Here is a 19,078-nt window from a genome sequence, read left to right as displayed (position 1 = left end):
TACTCCATCTATCTCCCTATTCTCTCCTCCAATTACTCCATATCTCCACCCCTATATCTCCTCCTAATACACCATATATCCTCCCACTATCTCCCTCCTATTCTCCATATATCCCCTATATCCCTCCTATTACTCCATATATCCATCCTATCTCTCCTCCTTACTCCATATATCACCTCCCAATATCTCCTCCTATTACTCCATATATCATCCACTATATCTCCTCCTATTACTCCATATATCCCCTCCTATACTCCCTTATATCTCCTACCCTATATCTCCTCCTATTACTCCATATATCCTCCCTATATCTCCTCCTATACTCCATATCTCCTCCTATATCTCCTCCTATTACTCCAATATATCCCCCCTATATCTCCTCCTCTTACTCCATATATCCTCCCCTATATCTCCTCCTATTTCCATATATCCTCCCTATATCTCCTCCTATTATCCCATATATCCTCCCCTATATCTCCACCTATTACTCCATATATCCTCCCTATATCTCCTTCTCTTACTCCATACTATCCTCCCTATCCTGTCCTCCTCTTACTCCATCTATCCTCCCTATATCTCTTCTGTTACTCCATATATCCTCCCTATATCTCCTCCTATTACTCCATATATCCTCCCTATATGTCCTCCTATTACTCCATATATCCCCCTATATCTCCTCCTATTACTCTATATATCCTTCCTATATCTCCTCCTATTACTCCATATATCCTCCCTATATCTCCTCCTATTACTCCATATATCCTCCCCTATATCTCCTCCTATTACTCCATATATCCCCCCTATATCTCCTCCTATTACTCCATATATCCTCCCCTATATCTCCTCCTATTACTCCATATATCCTCCTATATCTCCTCCTATTACTCCATATATCCTCCCTATATCTCCTCCTATTACTCCATATATCCTCCCTATATCTCCTCCTATTACTCCATATATCCTCCCTATATCTCCTCCTATTACTCCTTATATCCTCCCTATATATCCTCCTATTCCTCCATATATCCCCCCTATATCTCCCCCTATTACTCTATGTACCTGTGTATTGGACACGTCGGTGTATTCCTGATCCCTGTTTCTCCTGCAGTCGTTTGTGAAGGATTACATGATCTCTATCACGCGCCTCTTGCTCGGTTTGGATTCGATGCCCGGCTCTGGTTTCCTCTGTGCTGTAAGTTTCCTCCCCTATCTTTGCAGCTCTGGATGTGACTAAGGTTCAATCCATTTATATTGGCTTCATTTTTATTAAAGGGGTTGTTCATAAAATAGGGGGTAACTGACTGATCGCTTTGAGTTTGACCTTTAGGATCCGCACTCTGGCAGGGGCATAGTGACCTCGTTACATTGCCTGCCCGCTTTTAGTGCCACCTACAAGAACTTTAGGAACTTTTTGGTCCTGATAGTTATGGGCCCCACAGAACATGTCGGTGGTCCCCAGGGTCTCGTGCTGTACTTGTAGTACTACGTATATGTTTGCCCTTCACAATCCTAGGAAAGGCGCAGATCTCTGAACAGAATATTTTGCAATGGAGGACGACTCAAGGACTTAGCTATTAGGACCCCTGCGTGCTTCCTGCCGGGGGGACCACATTGATGTTACATAGAAGATAAACTAGAAAGGGAGCAGCATCTGCCTGATGATCTGGGGCCGAGTTCGTCTTGTGCCTCTCATGATTTCTTATTTTCCGCCATCTTCCATGCCCTGGGCACATCATGTTCTGCCGATTCCCTGAGCAATCACATCCAGAATCCCAGTATTCAGGCGAGACTCTGATATGTAAATGAGCTTTATAATCAAAAGTCAAAGGTTTATGATAATCCATCATGTGCAAAAAGGAAAAATCCATGCAATAATAAATATATGCACATTCTGTACGTATATAGGTGCATGTGCTGAGTGGAGCACCTCGTATACCCTGTAGGATGAGTGATTGATGGAGGCTATCCTCCGCCCACCCGTCATATCACCCCTTGTGTGATAAGAACATATTTATATTTTGTGTTACTCTGCCCCCTGGTGGTGAAATTGGGCGTTGTAACGTTTTCTGGTTCCTCCACAGCTGCGAGTTACAGAAGAAGACCTGTGGATCCGATGTTATGGTCGCCTGTATCAGAAGCTCTGCTCCACTACCGGTGACATACCCATTGGAATTTTCCGTACAGAGACGCAAGTGTTGCCGACTTCAGAGGTACACCGCGCCTCGCGCCGCTTTGCATTTTCTTAGTGCGTTTTTTTGTGTGCAGTCCTTGGTCAAAAATGGGAAAACACATAAAGAACTGACAACAGGACAGTGATAATCAGAATGATGAGGGTGCAGTGATGCCTATAAGTGAGGGCTGAGCTGCAGGATCAGTTATAGTCCCAGTGCAGCACCAGGCACGATCACAATCCAGTACCAGTCAGCATTGGCCATGGAGACAGTGAACCACCGGGCACCCGTCACAGTACAGCGCCGGGTATCCATCACAGTGCAGCGCCGGGCAGGGTCACAGTGCAGCGCCGGGCACGATCACAATCCAGTACCAGTCAGCATTGGCCATGGAGACAGTGCAACACCGGGCACCCGTCACAGTGCAGCGCCGGGTATCCATCACAGTGCAGCGCCGGGCAGGGTCACAGTGCAGCGCTGGGCACGATCACAATCCAGTACCAGTCAGCATTGACCATGGAGACAGTGCAACATCGGGCGCATGGCACAGTACAGCGCCGGGTATCCGTCACACTACAGCGCCAGGCAGGGTCACAGTGCAGCGCCGGGTATCCGTCACAGTGCAGCGCCGGACAAGGTCACAGTGCAGCAGCGGGCACCAGTCACAGTGCAGTACCGGGCAGGGTCACAGTGCAGCACCAGACAGGGTCACAGTGCAGCAGCGGGCAGGGTCACAGTGCAGCACCAGGCAGGGTCACAGTGCACTACCAGGCAGGGTCACAGTGCAGCACCGGGCAGGGTCACAAGTGCAGCACCAGACAGGGTCACAGTGCAGTGCCGGGAATCCGTCACAGTGCAGCGCCAAGCAGGGTCACAGTGCAGCGCCGGGCACCCATCACAGTGCAGCACCAGTCACAGTGCAGCGCCGGGCATCTGTCACAGTGCAGCGCCGGGCAGGGTCACAGTGCAGCGCCCGGCAGGGTCACAGTGCAGCACCGGTCACAGTGCAGCACCGGGCAGGGTGACAGTGCAACACCGGCCATCTGTCACAGTGCAGCACCAGGCACCCGTCACAGTGCAGCACCGGGCATCCGTCACAGTGCAGCGCCGGGCAGGGTCACAGTGCAGCGCCGGGCAGGGTCACAGTGCAGCACCGGGCACCGGTCACAGTGCAGCATCGGGCATCCGTCACAGTGCAGCATCGGGCAGGGTCACAGTGCAGCAGCGGGCAGGGTCACTGTGCAGCACCGGGCAGGGTCACTGTGCAGCAACGGGCACCGGTCACAGTGCAGCACCGAGCAGGGTCACAGTGCAGCACCGGTCACAGTGCAGCGCCGGGCAGGGTCACAGTGCAGCACTGGGCATCTGTCACAGTGCAGCGCCGGGCAGGGTCACAGTGCAGCGCCATACAGGGTCACAGTGCAGCAGCGGGCAGGGACACAGTGCAGCACAGGGCAGGGTCACAGTGCAGCATCGAGCAGGGTCACAGTGCAGCACCGGGCACCGGTCACAGTGCAGCGCCGGGCAGGGTCACAGTGCAGCGCCATACAGGGTCACAGTGCAGCAGCGGGCAGGGACACAGTGCAGCACCGGGCAGGGTCACAGTGCAGCACCGGGCAGGGTCACAGTGCAGCATCGAGCAGGGTCACAGTGCAGCACCGGGCACCGGTCACAGTGCAGCGCTGGGCAGGGTCACAGTGCAGCACTGGGCACCAGTCACAGTGCAGCACCGGGCATCCGTCACAGTGCAGCACCGGGCAGGGTCACAGTGCAGCGGCAGGCAGGGTCACAGTGCAGCGCCAGACAGGGTCACAGTGCAGCAGCGGGCATCCTCACAGTGCAGCAGCGGGCAGGGTCACAGTGCAGCAGCGGGCAGGGTCACAGTGCAGCAGCGGGCAGGGTCACAGTGCAGCAGTGGGCATCTGTCACAGTGCAGCTGCGGGCATCTGTCACAGTGCAGCAGTGGGCAGGGTCACAGTGCAGCGCCGGGCAGGGTCACAGTGCAGCGCCGGGCAGGGTCACAGTGCAGCAGCGGGCAGGGTCACAGTGCAGCAGCGGGTACCGGTCACAGTGCAGCAGCGGGCAGGGTCACAGTGAGGCAGCGGGCAGGGTCACAGTGAGGCAGCGGGCAGGGTCACAGTGAGGCAGCGGGCAGGGTCACAGTGAGGCAGCGGGCAGGGTCACAGTGCAGCAGCACAGCATAAAGAGAAAGGATTACCAGCTTCATGAATAGTTCAAAAAATAGGTTTCTTTATTGTGAAAAAAGCTCTTAAAAACAGATTCCATAGTCACATAGTGTAGCCAGGGCAACGCGTTCTTTGTCAAGACTGGCTTGCAAATGGCATACCCATGGTATATAAACCATTGTTCACCAATCATATACAAAATGGAAGTCACATGATGCATACATTAGCATACAGAAATATAAAACCAATTTACTGAGTATATGCATAGTAAAAACAATCACATGACAAAGAAGAAATCACATATACATAGAAAAGTTACTCGCTGTAATGGAACAGCAGTTCCCTCTGTAAATTTAGTCCATTTGGTTGGCAAGTGTTCAGATGATACATCCAAAATGCTTCTCGATCGAGTGGGCGTCTCCTATTATCACCGCCCCGAGGATCAAAGGTAAGTTTTTCAATCCCAAAGACCTGAAATGAGGATGTCTCTCTATTATGCTGCTCAATAAAATGTCTGGAGGCGCAAGAAATGTTCTGATTAGTGACATTAAAAATATCAGAAAGATGTTCTGCCACTCGCTGTTTTAGTTTTCTTATGGTGCATCCCACATATAACAGATCGCAGCTGGCACATCTTATGATGTAAACCACATAATTACTGCTGCAATTCAGACAGCTTTTTATATTGTGTTTCACTAGAATCAGCATTAGTGAAGTTTTTAGTGATTTTTACATAGCGACAAATGCCGCATCTGGTGCAACCACACTTGTAAAACCCTTTACAATTAAGCAGGTATACCGTTTTTTGTAGATTATTTGGGCGACTAGATGCCAATAGCCCCCCTATTGTTTGAGCTTTTTTTGCCACCACCAAAACTCCAGAATCAAGAATTTTAGATAATACAGTATCCTCATATAAAATAGGAAGAGGTTTCAGTATTATATTTTTAATCAGTTGAAATTGTGAACTATATCTAAAGGAAATAACATTTCGATTTTTATGTGCTGTAATATCATTGCGATTAATCCTTGTCCTAGACAGATCAATCAGATCCAGTCTATTTTTACTGTCCACAATTTTTTCTGCTCTCTTTAGAGACCAATCCGGATAACCCCTAGATTTCAATGTATTTTTACACCTGATGAATTCTTCATCCAATTTATTTGCATTGTTACAGTTACGTTTGATTCTTGTCAGTTCCCCCACAGGTATAGCTTTTATAGTATGGCGCGGATGTCCGCTTTTGGCATGTAGAATAGTATTCCCAGATATGGGTCTGGAAAATGTGGAGGTAGTGATGGAACCGTCAAGAATCTCCAATTTTAGATCAAGAAATGATATACACTTAGAATCAAAGGTGTAAGTGAAAGAAAGATTGAATTCATTGTTATTTAAATACTTGATGAATTTTTTTTTTTCTTTCTGCACAAAGACGTCTTGTAATAGTCCAAATATGACTGATTTAAATGAAAATAGAGCTCGCAAAGCAGTGGAGGTATTTTCATTGGACACAAATTCCAGCAGTAGTTTACCAACAAAATCATCTGATGAATTTCATGACATAGAAAAATTAATTATGAGTGAAACAAAAATATGGTGGGATCACAAAACTCTCGAAAATTATGTTTCTAAAAACATGATACCTAGAGGACTTCGTTTAAAAAAAAGTACCAACCAGAGTTTATTCCCCTGCTTTTGTCAACAAGTGGAACCAAGCACTTTCAGACTGTTCTATAGTGCTGATCAAACTGATTATTGCGGAGGAAGAATTAAAACTGTCAAAATTAAACACTGACATTGAATCCCTTAAAAATTCACTCAAAGAGCGTTTTGATAAAACTATTTATAAGAACAAAATGCAAAACATATATGTCAATGTCTCGAAGTTAGAAGAAGTTATTACTTCGAGAAAAAAAATCTAAATTCATCAGAGATAATAATGACTACCAGCTGGATCAGGCGTATGAATGGAGAAGGTGGGAAAAAGTCCACACACCCAGATCAATACTAAAACGTACACCTTCCTATAATGATAAAAAAACTCCACAGAAATCACATGTCAGTTTCAGTTCATCCGATCCAGATATATCGGATAGTAACACCAATGACTCAGATTCCAGTCACTTAACTAAGGATTTTTACTATTACCAGAATATAAAAAAACGCAGAAGAAACGCAAACGAGGTGGACGGAAACATTCCAAGCACCTCAAGAATGACAACTCGCTACAGAAAGGAACATGGGATTCATCCCCTACAAAGAATGTCCTGAACTTATCCAAACACCAGCTCACAAGTGAACAAATACAAGTTCTATCCTATGGACTGAATTTTGCACCTGATAAAAAATTTGATCTCTTTGGGACCTTGAAAGATGGCAATAAATTTGTAAGAAACCTGACGGTAAAAAGACATTTTTTTGATGAGACTGAATCTGCACCTAACAATATAGATCATGACAAAATAACTAATGAATTTCGGACTTTAAATTTTCAGGAACAATCAGCATTACTACACCTTCAAGATTTGGAAAAGGAAAATCGCTCCTCACAACCTAGCATCAATTCAGCAGAGTTTTTTTCCATTCCGGACCATCCATTTTTATCCTATACAATCGAGAACGGGAGCAATGGATGAATTTCAGGAAATTATTCAACGTGAACTAAAAAATTTCCATATGAAGGTGGAAAATAACAGCTCAAAAAGTAATTTGAACAAAAAACATATGAAGGAATTACAGGAACTAAAACGGATGGAGGATGTCATTATTAAGATGTCAGATAAAGGCGGACTAGTAGTAGTTATGGATGCAGACATGGATCACAACCAAATGTTGGAGCTTTTGTCTGATACAACTACTTACACAAAAATTCCATCAAATCCCTCCACAGATTACAAAACAACAACCCATGCTATAATAAACGAAGGTTTTGTTTTAGGGGTTATTACAGCTAAACAAAAAGACTTTCTCATTGTTGAGCATCCCATGCTACCACTTTTATATGGTCTACCCAAGACACACAAGGGCATCAATCCCCCCCCAATGAGGCCAATCATCTCTAATATTAATTCTGTTCCAGAGCATCTTGGTAATTGGATGGATACATTATGTCAACCGCTTGTGCAGAGATCTGCAGGATTTCTCAAAGATTCAAGAGACGTTCTGGACCAATTAACAAATATCACATGGCAGGAGGGATATACATGGTTGGGGTGTCATGTAGTGTCTTTGTACACAAGTATACCATATGATGTCGCTCTGCAAGCATTGGATTTCCATCTTAATAGATATAATAATTATACTTTGGACTTAATTAATTATCTTTTGTCTTGTACACAATATCTTATGACTAATAATTTTTTTATGTACAATCAGGAATTTTATCTCCAATGTAGAGGAGTATCCATGGGATCTAGCTATTCTCCATCGCTAGCAAATATGGTAATGTCCCATTGGGAATATGTTGCATTGTACACCTTCGCCAATCCATGGGCTCGTGATGTTTTCTGGTATGGCAGATACATAGATGATTTGATCTTTATCTGGCGTGGGGATGTGTCTGCCATACCGGAGTTTATCAAGTATTTAAATAACAATGAATTCAATCTTTCTTTCACTTACACCTTTGATTCTAAGTGTATATCATTTCTTGATCTAAAATTGGAGATTCTTGACGGTTCCATCACTACCTCCACATTTTCCAGACCCATATCTGGGAATACCATTCTACATGCCAAAAGCGGACATCCGCGCCATACTATAAAAGCTATACCTGTGGGGGAACTGACAAGAATCAAACGCAACTGTAACAATGCAAATAAATTGGATGAAGAATTCATCAGGTGTAAAAATACATTGAAATCTAGGGGTTATCCGGATTGGTCTCTAAAGAGAGCAGAAAAAATTGTGGACAGTAAAAATAGACTGGATCTGATTGATCTGTCTAGGACAAGGATTAATCGCAATGATATTACAGCACATAAAAATCGAAATGTTATTTCCTTTAGATATAGTTCACAATTTCAACTGATTAAAAATATAATACTGAAACATCTTCCTATTTTATATGAGGATACTGTATTATCTAAAATTCTTGATTCTGGAGTTTTTGGTGGTGGCAAAAAAAGCTCAAACAATAGGGGGGCTATTGGCATCTAGTCGCCCAAATAATCTACAAAAAACGGTATACCTGGCTTAATTGTAAAGGGTTTTACAAGTGTGGTTGCACCAGATGCGGCATTTGTCGCTATGTAAAAATCACTAAAAACTTCACTAATGCTGATTCCAGTGAAACACAATATAAAAAGCTGTCTGAATTGCAGCAGTAATTATGTGGTTTACATCATAAGATGTGCCAGCTGCGATCTGTTATATGTGGGATGCACCATAAGAAAACTAAAACAGCGAGTGGCAGAACATCTTTCTGATATTTTTAATGTCACTAATCAGAACATTTCTTGCGCCTCCTGACATTTTATTGAGCAGCATAATAGAGAGACATCCTCATTTCAGGTCTTTGGGATTGAAAAACTTACCTTTGATCCTCGGGGCGGTGATAATAGGAGACGCCTGCTTGATCGAGAAGCATTTTGGATGTATCATCTGAACACTTGCCAACCGAATGGACTAAATTTACGGAGGGAACTGCTGTTCCATTACAGCGAGTAACTTTTCTATGTATATGTGATTTCTTCTTTGTCATGTGATTGTTTTTACTATGCATATACTCAGTAAATTGGTTTTATATTTTTGTATGCTAATGTATGCATCATGTGACTTCCATTTTGTATGTGATTGGTGAACAATGGTTTATATACCATGGGTATGCCATTTGCAAGCCAGTCTTGACAAAGAACGCGTTGCCCTGGCTACACTATGTGACTATGGAATCTGTTTTTAAGAGCTTTTTTCACAATAAAGAAACCTATTTTTTGATCTATTTATGAAGCTGGTAATCCTTTCTCTTTATGCTGTGGAACTACTGCGAATGGTTCATCGCACCTCTGCTTCAGGACGTCATTGCTCAGGTGAGCTGGTGTTACCTTATTACTACTCTACAGTGCAGCAGCGGACAGGGTCATAGTGCAGCAGCGGACAGGGTCATAGTGCAGCAGCGGGCAGGGTCACAGTGCAGCAGCGGGCCGGGTCACAGTGCAGCGCTGGGCATGGTCACAGTGCAGCAGCGGGCCGGGTCACAGTGCAGCGCTGGGCAGGGTCACAGTGCAGTGCTGGGCAGGGTCACAGTGCAGCAGCAGGCCGGGTCACAGTGCAGTGTCGGGCAGGGTCACAGTGCAGCAGCAGGCAGGGTCACAGTGCAGCGCTGGGCATGGTCACAGTGCAGCGCTGGGCAGGGTCACAGTGCAGCGCTGGGCAGGGTCACAGTGCAGTGCTGGGCAGGGTCACAGTGCAGCGCTGGGCATGGTCACAGTGCAGCAGCAGGCCGGGTCACAGTGCAGTGTCGGGCAGGGTCACAGTGCAGCGCCGGGCATGGTCACAGTGCAGCAGCAGGCCGGGTCACAGTGCAGTGTCGGGCAGGGTCACAGTGCAGCGCCGGGCAGGGTCACAGTGCAGTGCTGGGCAGGGTCACAGTGCAGCGCCGGGCAGGGTCACAGTGCAGTGCTGGGCAGGGTCACAGTGCAGTGCTGGGCAGGGTCACAGTGCAGCGCTGGGCATGGTCACAGTGCAGCAGCAGGCCGGGTCACAGTGCAGTGTCGGGCAGGGTCACAATGCAGCGCTGGGCATGGTCACAGTGCAGCAGCAGGCCGGGTCACAGTGCAGTGTCGGGCAGGGTCACAGTGCAGCGCCGGGCAGGGTCACAGTGCAGCAGCGGGCATCCGTCACAGTGCAGCACCGTGCAGGGTCACAAAGTGCTAAGATAATGCAGGTGCCCAGATAAATAATGACGCACAGTGTACAGATGAGTAGTGCCACAGTCTCCAGTTAGTGTCATGCAGAGCTCAGATAAATTGTGTAATGTACAGATGAGTAGTGCCAGTTACATACATTGGCGACCAAAAGTTGATGCCATTTTCCTGATTATGAATTGAAAGTGCATGAAGTTGTCATCATACAAGACCATAATTTTACCCACAATGCTTTTGAATACAGGCATGGTCATTTAATTAAAGAAAACTGATGATCAAAAGTTTTGCGTATACTATTTATTGATGACAACAGAGAGAGTAGGGTAATTCATTGATTACAATGCCATAACTTAGTATTTTGTAGCATAACCTCTTGCTGTAATTACTGCACCGCACCGACGAGGCATTGAAGCCAGTCCGGTATACAAGACATCTCGAGGGATCTTCCTCCATTCCATTTTCAAATCTGCAAACACTTCATCTTTATTGCTATGGGTATGGGCCCCAACTCGTCACCCTAACTCATCCCAAAGGTGCTCTATAGGGTGTAAATCAGGTGATTGGCTTGGTCATTGCAGTAGGCGAACATTTTTCTTTTTTAACCAATTTTTGACTAAATTGGATGTATGTTTAGGATCATTCTCTTGTTCGAATCTCCATCCCCTGCCTACTTTGGTTTTACCATGTGGTAGTATTACTTTCTCCAGTATATCCTTGTACATGGTAGCATTCATATTTCCATCAATTCTATGCCGAGGGCCAATGGCAGATGCAGAAAAACAGCCCCGAACCATGATATTACCTCCACCATGTTTCACTGTAGGTGTGTGGTACCTTACATCATTACGTTTTCCAATTGGGCGGTATATATAGTGCTTGCCATCACTACCAAACAGATTGAACTTGGATTTATCCGACCACAGCACCTTAGACCAATCTGTCTCTTTCCATTGGCTGCGTTCTTTGGCAACTTCAAGTCGGACCTTCCGGTTCTTTGCAAAGATGAAAGGCTTCTTGGCTGGAACTTGTGCATTCAACCCTACTGCTCTTAGCCGTCGCACCACAGTTTGGCGACTCACTTTGACCCCATATTCTTCCTTGATTTCGTGTGAAATCTGTACAGCACTTTTATGGACATTAGAAGATACTGACTTTTTCTTAATAATGTGATCAACTCTGGAGGAAGTTTTCCGAGGTCGCCCACTTCTAGGTTTGTCAGCTGTTCCACAACCTTCTTTTTCTTTCTTTAATATACGTGACACTTGACTCTGAGAACAGCTCAATCCCATAGCTACCTCTTTTTGGTTTTTGCCTGTCCTCATTCTCAGAATATTAAGCTTCCTGACATCTGGTGATGAATTTGACTTTGCCTTTGCCATGTTTTAACCTAAAAACACACACATACAAAAAAAAAATTTAGGCAAAATTCGACTACCCATGACAAAATATGCAAAACATTTGGTCCAGTAATGATGAAAACGAACACATAAAGGGGTAAAACAACGTCAAACACAATTTTCGTCCTTATAGCTGACAGCCATTTGCTTCCGGTTTACTAAAATCACCAGGAAAATGGCAACAACCAGATAGAAGGAATCACACTTTAAAAAAAAAGCAAAACTTTTGGTCGCCAGTGTAGTCCCATACAGTGCTGAGGTAAATAGTCCCATACAGTGCTGAGGTAAATAGTCCCATATAGTGCTGAGGTAAATAGTCTCATACAGTGCTGAGGTAAATAGTCCCACACAGTGCTGAGGTAAATAGTCCCACACAGTGCTGAGGTAAATAGTCCCACACAGTGCTGAGGTAAATAGTCCCACACAGTGCTGAGGTAAATAGTCCCACACAGTGGTCAAATGAAACAGAGCCACCATTCTACAGATACGTAATACACATATGGCTCATATTTAATGCTGTTATACTGCTGTCCTTTGCTTTATGATACACAGAGTGCCCGGATAGAGAACACAGCAGCCAGATGAATCTCATATGGATTGTCAGTGTATTGCCCCTACGTGCTGATTTAATTCTACCACCATATGCTGACATAGACCAGAGGAAGCAGAGTATACTGATCATATAAGCGCTTTATTTTGTCCCTTTTCCGTATGCCACTTTTTCACTCTGTTTCTGCCTCCTGCTGGCCGGATATGGCTGAAGCCCGCATGGTGGCACATGTTGGCTTGCCAGTGCACCTGGTCCGACTGTGTAGCTAAGTAATGACCATTTTGATACCATGTCCCTCTTGCTTGTCCTTCTAGTCACAGGTCTCTATCAGTGTGGAAGACTATGAAGACACAAGAGAAAGCCGCTGGGGAGACACCATCCAAAGCCGTGGGCCACATCGCAACTCTACATCCAGCGACCAGTCCGAGCATCCATTACTGCGCAGGAAGAGCATGCAGTGGGCTCGGAGACTGTCTCGTAAAGGAGCCAGGCAACCTGGGAAGTCGGCGTCAGAAAGGATTAGCCAACAGAGAATGAGTCTGTACCGACGGTCAGAACGGCAGGAACTCAATGCTCTGGTGAAGACCAGAATGAAACATCTGGGTCTCTCAACTGCGGAGTACAGTATGTCACCCAGATTGTCTACTTGTGATGAAAATAGAGGACCATGTGTCCCCACCAGAGCCTGATCTACAGCGGGGGAGGAGCTATGTTACACAGAGACTACACCCTTCAGAGTGATAGTCAGGAGGGAGGAGCTATTTCACATGGAGTCTGCTCCCCCCACTACAGGGTGATACAGTCAGGGGGAGGAGCTATGTGACATGGGGTCTGCTCCCATCACAGGGTGACAGTCAGGAGGGAGGAGCTGTGTGACATGGAGACTATTCCCCCCACTACAGGGTGATACAGTCAGGAGGGAGGAGCTATGTGACATGGAGTCTGCCTCTCCCACCACAGAGTAACAGTCAGGAGGGCGGAGCTGTGTGACATGGAGTCTGCCCCTCCCACCACAGGGTGATAGTCAGAAGGGAGGAGCTATGTGACATGGAGTCTGCCCCTCCCACCACAGGGTGACACAGACAGGAAGGAGGAGCTATGTGACATGGAGTCTGCCCCTCCCACCACAGGGTGATAGTCAGAAGGGAGGAGCTATGTGACATGGAGTCTGCCCCTCCCACCACAGGGTGACACAGACAGGGAGGAGCTATGTGACATGGAGTCTGCCGCTCCCACCACAGGGTGACACAGACAGGAAGGAGGAGCTATGTGACATGGAGTCTGCCCCTCCCACCACAGGGTGATAGTCAGAAGGGAGGAGCTATGTGACATGGAGTCTGCCCCTCCCACCACAGGGTGACACAGACAGGAAGGAGGAGCTATGTGACATGGAGTCTGCCGCTCCCACCACAGGGTGACACAGACAGGAAGGAGGAGCTATGTGACATGGAGTCTGCCGCTCCCACCACAGGGTGACACAGACAGGAAGGAGGAGCTATGTGACATGGAGTCTGCCCCTCCCACCACAGGGTGATAGTCAGAAGGGAGGAGCTACGTGACATGGAGTCTGCCCCTTCCACCACAGGGAGACAGTCAGGAGGGAGGAGCTACGTGACATGGAGTCTGCCCCTCCCACCACAGGGTGATAGTCAGAAGGGAGGAGCTACGTGACATGGAGTCTGCCCCTTCCACCACAGGGAGACAGTCAGGAGGGAGGAGCTACGTGACATGGAGTCTGCCCCTTCCACCACAGGGTGACAGTCAGGAGGGAGGAGCTGTGTGACATGGAGTCTGCCGCTCCCACCACAGGGTGACAGTCAGGAGGGAGGAGCTGTGTGACAAGTAGTTTGACTTTCCCACCAGTGTGAAACCTTTTCATTTATTTCTCTTTTTCTACAGTGGACATTATGGACACAGATAACTCCTTGTCATATATCCTTATAAATCCTTCTCCAGACACCAAGCTGGAGCTGAATGATGTGGTGTAAGTACATGTCATATCTTCGGCTCTCTGGGGCGATCTCATCAGGGTATGTCACCTCCACAAGGGTCTGTGCCTCGTACACTTGTCCCTGCTTTGTCCTCATCAGCAGGGGTCCCAGAGACTGGGCCTCCAATGATAAAATATTAACAATCTATCCCAAAACCTAACAAAAATTCTACAGAAACAGCTTTGTAAACCCCAAATTTCCCTTTAGATCTCCCCTTACATCACCAGTCAACTTTTAGAAAGTGGAATTTTGTATTCGCAAACAATTTCCAATTCGTGCAGTTGGTCGTCTTCTGTGGAGGCGGGGGTCTGATGTGTCCTCATTGTATGCTGTTACTCCCGATGGTCTGGCATTGTTCACATTAGTCATCTGCAGATATTCCCCACCGCTCTCATTACACCATGTGCTGCTTAGAGATCATCTTCCCTTTCATAATTTCCCATTGATCCTCTGCACATTCTCCTCTTGCATTTTTGTATGACATATTCCCTCTTGTCTCGGCGTTGATGTTGTGTCTTCTGCTCCCTGTGGTTTCTTGGCATCTCATTGTATCTCTAGAAGAGCTGTCCATCTCGCTAATGTTCAGGTGTCAGGCTGACTCTTCTCAATGTCTCCCCGTTCTGTGACTTCATTGTCTAATTGTCGCTGTCTTTTTTCTGTTTTCTCTATTCTGTCTTCTCCTACCTGATCTGACAGTTTAGGTCTTTCCCCTGGTACACTGAGGATCAGAGAAGAGACTGAATGTAGTTAAAAAGTAATTTTCTCAACTGTGATGAACAAAACCAGTGATAAATCTCCACCGAGGAACATGAACATGAGGAAAATGAACTATTATAATACTGCCCACTGTGAACAAGAATATAACTACTATAATACTGCCCCCTATGTACAAGAATATAACTACTATAATACTGCCCCCTATGTACAAGAATATAACTACTATAATACTGCCCCTATGTACAAGAATATAACTACTATAATACTGCCCCCTATGTACAAGAATATAACTACTATAATACAGCATTGATGTACAAGAATATAACTACTATAATACTGCCCCTATGTACAAGAATATAACTACTATAATACTGCCCCTATGTACAAGAATATAACTACTATAATACTGCCCCTATGTACAAGAATATAACTACTATAATACTGCCCCTATGTACAAGAATATAACTACTATAATACTGCTCCTATGTACAAGAATATAACTACTATAATACTGCCCCTATGTACAAGAATATAACTACTATAATACTGCCCCCTATGTACAAGAATATAACTACTATAATACTACTCCTATGTACAAGAATATAACTACTATAATACTGCCCCCTATGTACAAGAATATAACTACTATAATACTACCCCTATGTACAAGAATATAACTACTATAATACTGCCCCCTATGTACAAGAATATAACTACTATAATACTGCCCCTATGTACAAGAATATTACTACTATAATACTACCCCCTATGTACAAGAATATAACTACTATAATACTGCTCCTATGTACAACAGTACAACTACTATAATACTGCCCCCTATGTACAAGAATATAACTACTATAATACTGCTCCTATGTACAAAAGTATAACTACTATAATACTGTCCCCTATGTACACAAATATAACTACTATAATACTACCCCTATGTACAAGAATATAACTACTATAATACTGCCCCCTATGTACAAGAATATAACTACTATAATACTACCCCCTATGTACAAGAATATAACTACTATAATACTGCCCCTATGTACAAGAATATTACTACTATAATACTACCCCCTATGTACAAGAATATAACTACTATAATACTGCTCCTATGTACAACAGTACAACTACTATAATACTGCCCCCTATGTACAAGAATATAACTACTATAATACTGCTCCTATGTACAAAAGTATAACTACTATAATACTGTCCCCTATGTGCACAAATATAACTACTATAATACTACCCCTATGTACAAGAATATAACTACTATAATACTGCCCCCTATGTACAAGAATATAACTACTATAATACTACCCCTATGTACAAGAATATAACTACTATAATACTGCCCCCTATGTACAAGAATATAACTACTATAATACTGCCCCTATGTACAAGAATATTACTACTATAATACTACCCCCTATGTACAAGAATATAACTACTATAATACTGCTCCTATGTACAACAGTACAACTACTATAATACTGCCCCCTATGTACAAGAATATAACTACTATAATACTGCTCCTATGTACAAAAGTATAACTACTATAATACTGTCCCCTATGTACACAAATATAACTACTATAATACTACCCCTATGTACAAGAATATAATTACTATAATACTGCCCCCTATGTACAAGAATATAACTACTATAATACTACCCCCTATGTACAAGAATATAACTACTATAATACTGCCCCTATGTACAAGAATATTACTACTATAATACTACCCCCTATGTACAAGAATATAACTACTATAATACTGCTCCTATGTACAACAGTACAACTACTATAATACTGCCCCCTATGTACAAGAATATAACTACTATAATACTGCTCCTATGTACAAAAGTATAACTACTATAATACTGTCCCCTATGTGCACAAATATAACTACTATAATACTACCCCTATGTACAAGAATATAACTACTATAATACTGCCCCCTATGTACAAGAATATAACTACTATAATACTACCCCCTATGTACAAGAATATAACTACTATAATACTGCCTCTATGTACAAGAATATAACTACTATAATACTGCCCCCTATGTACAAGAATATAACTACTATAATACTACCCCCTTTGTACAAGAATATAACTACTATAATACTGCCTCTATGTACAAGACTATAACTACTATAATACTGCTCCTATGTACAAGAATATAACTACTATAATACTGCTCCTATGTACAAGAATATAACTACTATAATACTGCCTCTATGTACAAGACTATAACTACTATAATACTGCCCCTATGTACAAGAATATAACTACTATAATACTGCTCCTATATACATGAATATAACTACTATAACACTGCCCCTATGTGCAATAATATAACTACTATAATACTGCCCCTATGTACAAGAATACAACTACTATAATACTGCCCCCTATGTACAAGAATATAACTACTATAATACTGCTCCTATGTACAAGAATATAACTGCTATAATACTGCTCCTATGTACAAGAATATTACTACTATAATACTGCTCCCTATGTACAAGAATATAACTGCTATAATACTGCTCCTATGTACAAGAATATAACTACTATAATACTGCCCCTATATACAAGAATATAACTACTATAATACTGCCCCCTATGTACAAGAATATAACTACTATAATACTGCTCCTATGTACAAGAATATAACTACTATAATACTGCCCACTTGTACAAGAATATAAGACTACTATAATACTGCCATCTATGTACAAGAATATAACTACTATAATACTGAGAAAGGCATAAGTCCAGCGCTATAAGTCCATAAAAAATCCATTCTTCATTTATTTAATAGTTTTGAACAGTATAAAATCGATTAAGTCACAGTCCAGACATTAAAAACATACTCGTTTCGACGCAAAGCAGTTCATCTTAATCATTGACAATGATACTGCTATTATGTAATACTGGCCCTATGTACAAGAATATAACTACTACTAGATGGTGGCCCGATTCTAACGCATCGGGTATTCTAGAATATGTATGCGGCCGACCGCAGAGCGTTGTTTAAATTTGGTGTTAAAATCGCTGATTGGTCGCGGCCGGCAACCGCGACCAATCAGCAGAGCGGGGCTTAAATTTGGCGCCAATAATGCTGATTGGTCGCGGCCGGCGGTCGCGACTAATCAGCAGAGCGGTGTTTAAATTTGGCGCCACTATCGCTGATTGGTCGCGGCCGGCGACCGCGACCAATCAGCAGAGCGGTGTTTAAATTTGGCGCCAAAATCGCTGATTGCTCGCGGCCAGCGACCGCGACCGATCAGCAGAGCAGTGTTTAAATTTGGCGCCAATATCGCTGATTGGTCGCGACCGCCGGCCACGACCAATCAGCGATACTAGCGCCAAATTTACACCGCTCTGCTGATTGGTCGCGACCGCAGGCCGCGACCAATCAGCGATATTGGCGCCAAATTTAAACACTGCTCTGCTGATTGGTCGCGGCCGGCGACCAATCAGCAGAGCGGTGTTTAAATTTGGCGCCAATAATACTGTTGGTCGCGGCTGGCGACCGCGACCAATCAGCAGAGCGGTGTTTAAATTTGGCGCCAAAATCGCTGATTGCTCGCGGCCGCGACCAATCAGCAGAGCGGGGTTTAAATTTGGCGCCATAATCGCTGATTGCTCGCGGCCAGCGACCGCGACCGATCAGCAGAGCAGTGTTTAAATTTGGCGCCAATATCGCTGATTGGTCGCGGCCTGCATTCGCGACCAATCAGCAGAGCGGTGTTTAAATTTGGCGCCAAAATCGCTGATTGGTCGCGGCCGGCGGCCGTGAGCAATCAGCGAATCTTATTAGTGAGGACCGGGGAGCGGCGCTGCCTGTGCAGGTACTTCCGCTGCGAGCAGCCGGGAGATGAGCGGCTGCTCGCAGCAGAAGTATCCCGACCAGCGGCGCCGCTTCCCGCTCCTCCCTTCACACTTGCCGTCGGGAGATCAGCGGCCCTAGGCGCTGATCTCCCGACGGTAGCCGCATGGAGGGCAGCGGCGCCGCCGGTTGGGGTCCTTCTGCTGCTAGCAGCCGGGAGATGACCGGCTGGCGCCAGTCATCTCCCGGCTGCATCGCCGCTGACCTCCGTGCGGCAGATGAGCCGCTAACGGCCGCCATCTTTTTCTGAAATCCCGCATCGCTGATTGGCCGCGGCCGGACCA

General features: G+C 44.9%; 1 protein-coding gene and 1 long non-coding RNA gene across 6 annotated transcripts in view; one reads left to right on the top strand and one right to left on the bottom strand.

Annotated features, from left to right (window-relative positions):
* LOC141166962 (potassium channel subfamily T member 2-like) overlaps nucleotides 1–19,078 on the top strand; it is a 285,657-nt gene that overhangs the window by 261,784 nt on the left and 4,795 nt on the right. For 3 of the 4 annotated variants that reach the window (XM_073654202.1, XM_073654204.1, XM_073654203.1), the window contains 4 exons: nucleotides 1,109–1,192; nucleotides 2,082–2,210; nucleotides 12,484–12,793; nucleotides 14,069–14,153. In XM_073654202.1, the coding sequence (XP_073510303.1) occupies nucleotides 1,109–1,192; nucleotides 2,082–2,210; nucleotides 12,484–12,793; nucleotides 14,069–14,153 (608 nt within the window). Of the gene's footprint in view, nucleotides 1–1,108; nucleotides 1,193–2,081; nucleotides 2,211–12,483; nucleotides 12,794–14,068; nucleotides 14,154–19,078 lie in introns of those variants that run through there. The other variant, XR_012251369.1, reaches the window with a different exon arrangement.
* Nucleotides 14,038–19,078, bottom strand: part of LOC141166964 (uncharacterized) — an 80,956-nt gene continuing 75,915 nt past the window's right edge. Inside the window, exon 4 of one of the 2 annotated variants that reach the window (XR_012251370.1) lies at nucleotides 14,038–14,878. This is a non-coding gene — a long non-coding RNA (uncharacterized lncRNA). The remainder of the gene's footprint in view (nucleotides 14,879–19,078) is intronic. The other variant, XR_012251371.1, reaches the window with a different exon arrangement.

Source organism: Phyllobates terribilis, unplaced genomic scaffold (genome assembly GCF_046119375.1).
Source record: "Phyllobates terribilis strain yellow unplaced genomic scaffold, ASM4611937v1 Scaffold_11__3_contigs__length_659146591, whole genome shotgun sequence".
Taxonomy (NCBI): Eukaryota; Metazoa; Chordata; class Amphibia; order Anura; family Dendrobatidae; genus Phyllobates; species Phyllobates terribilis.
This window is presented reverse-complemented; position numbering and strand designations above follow the sequence as displayed.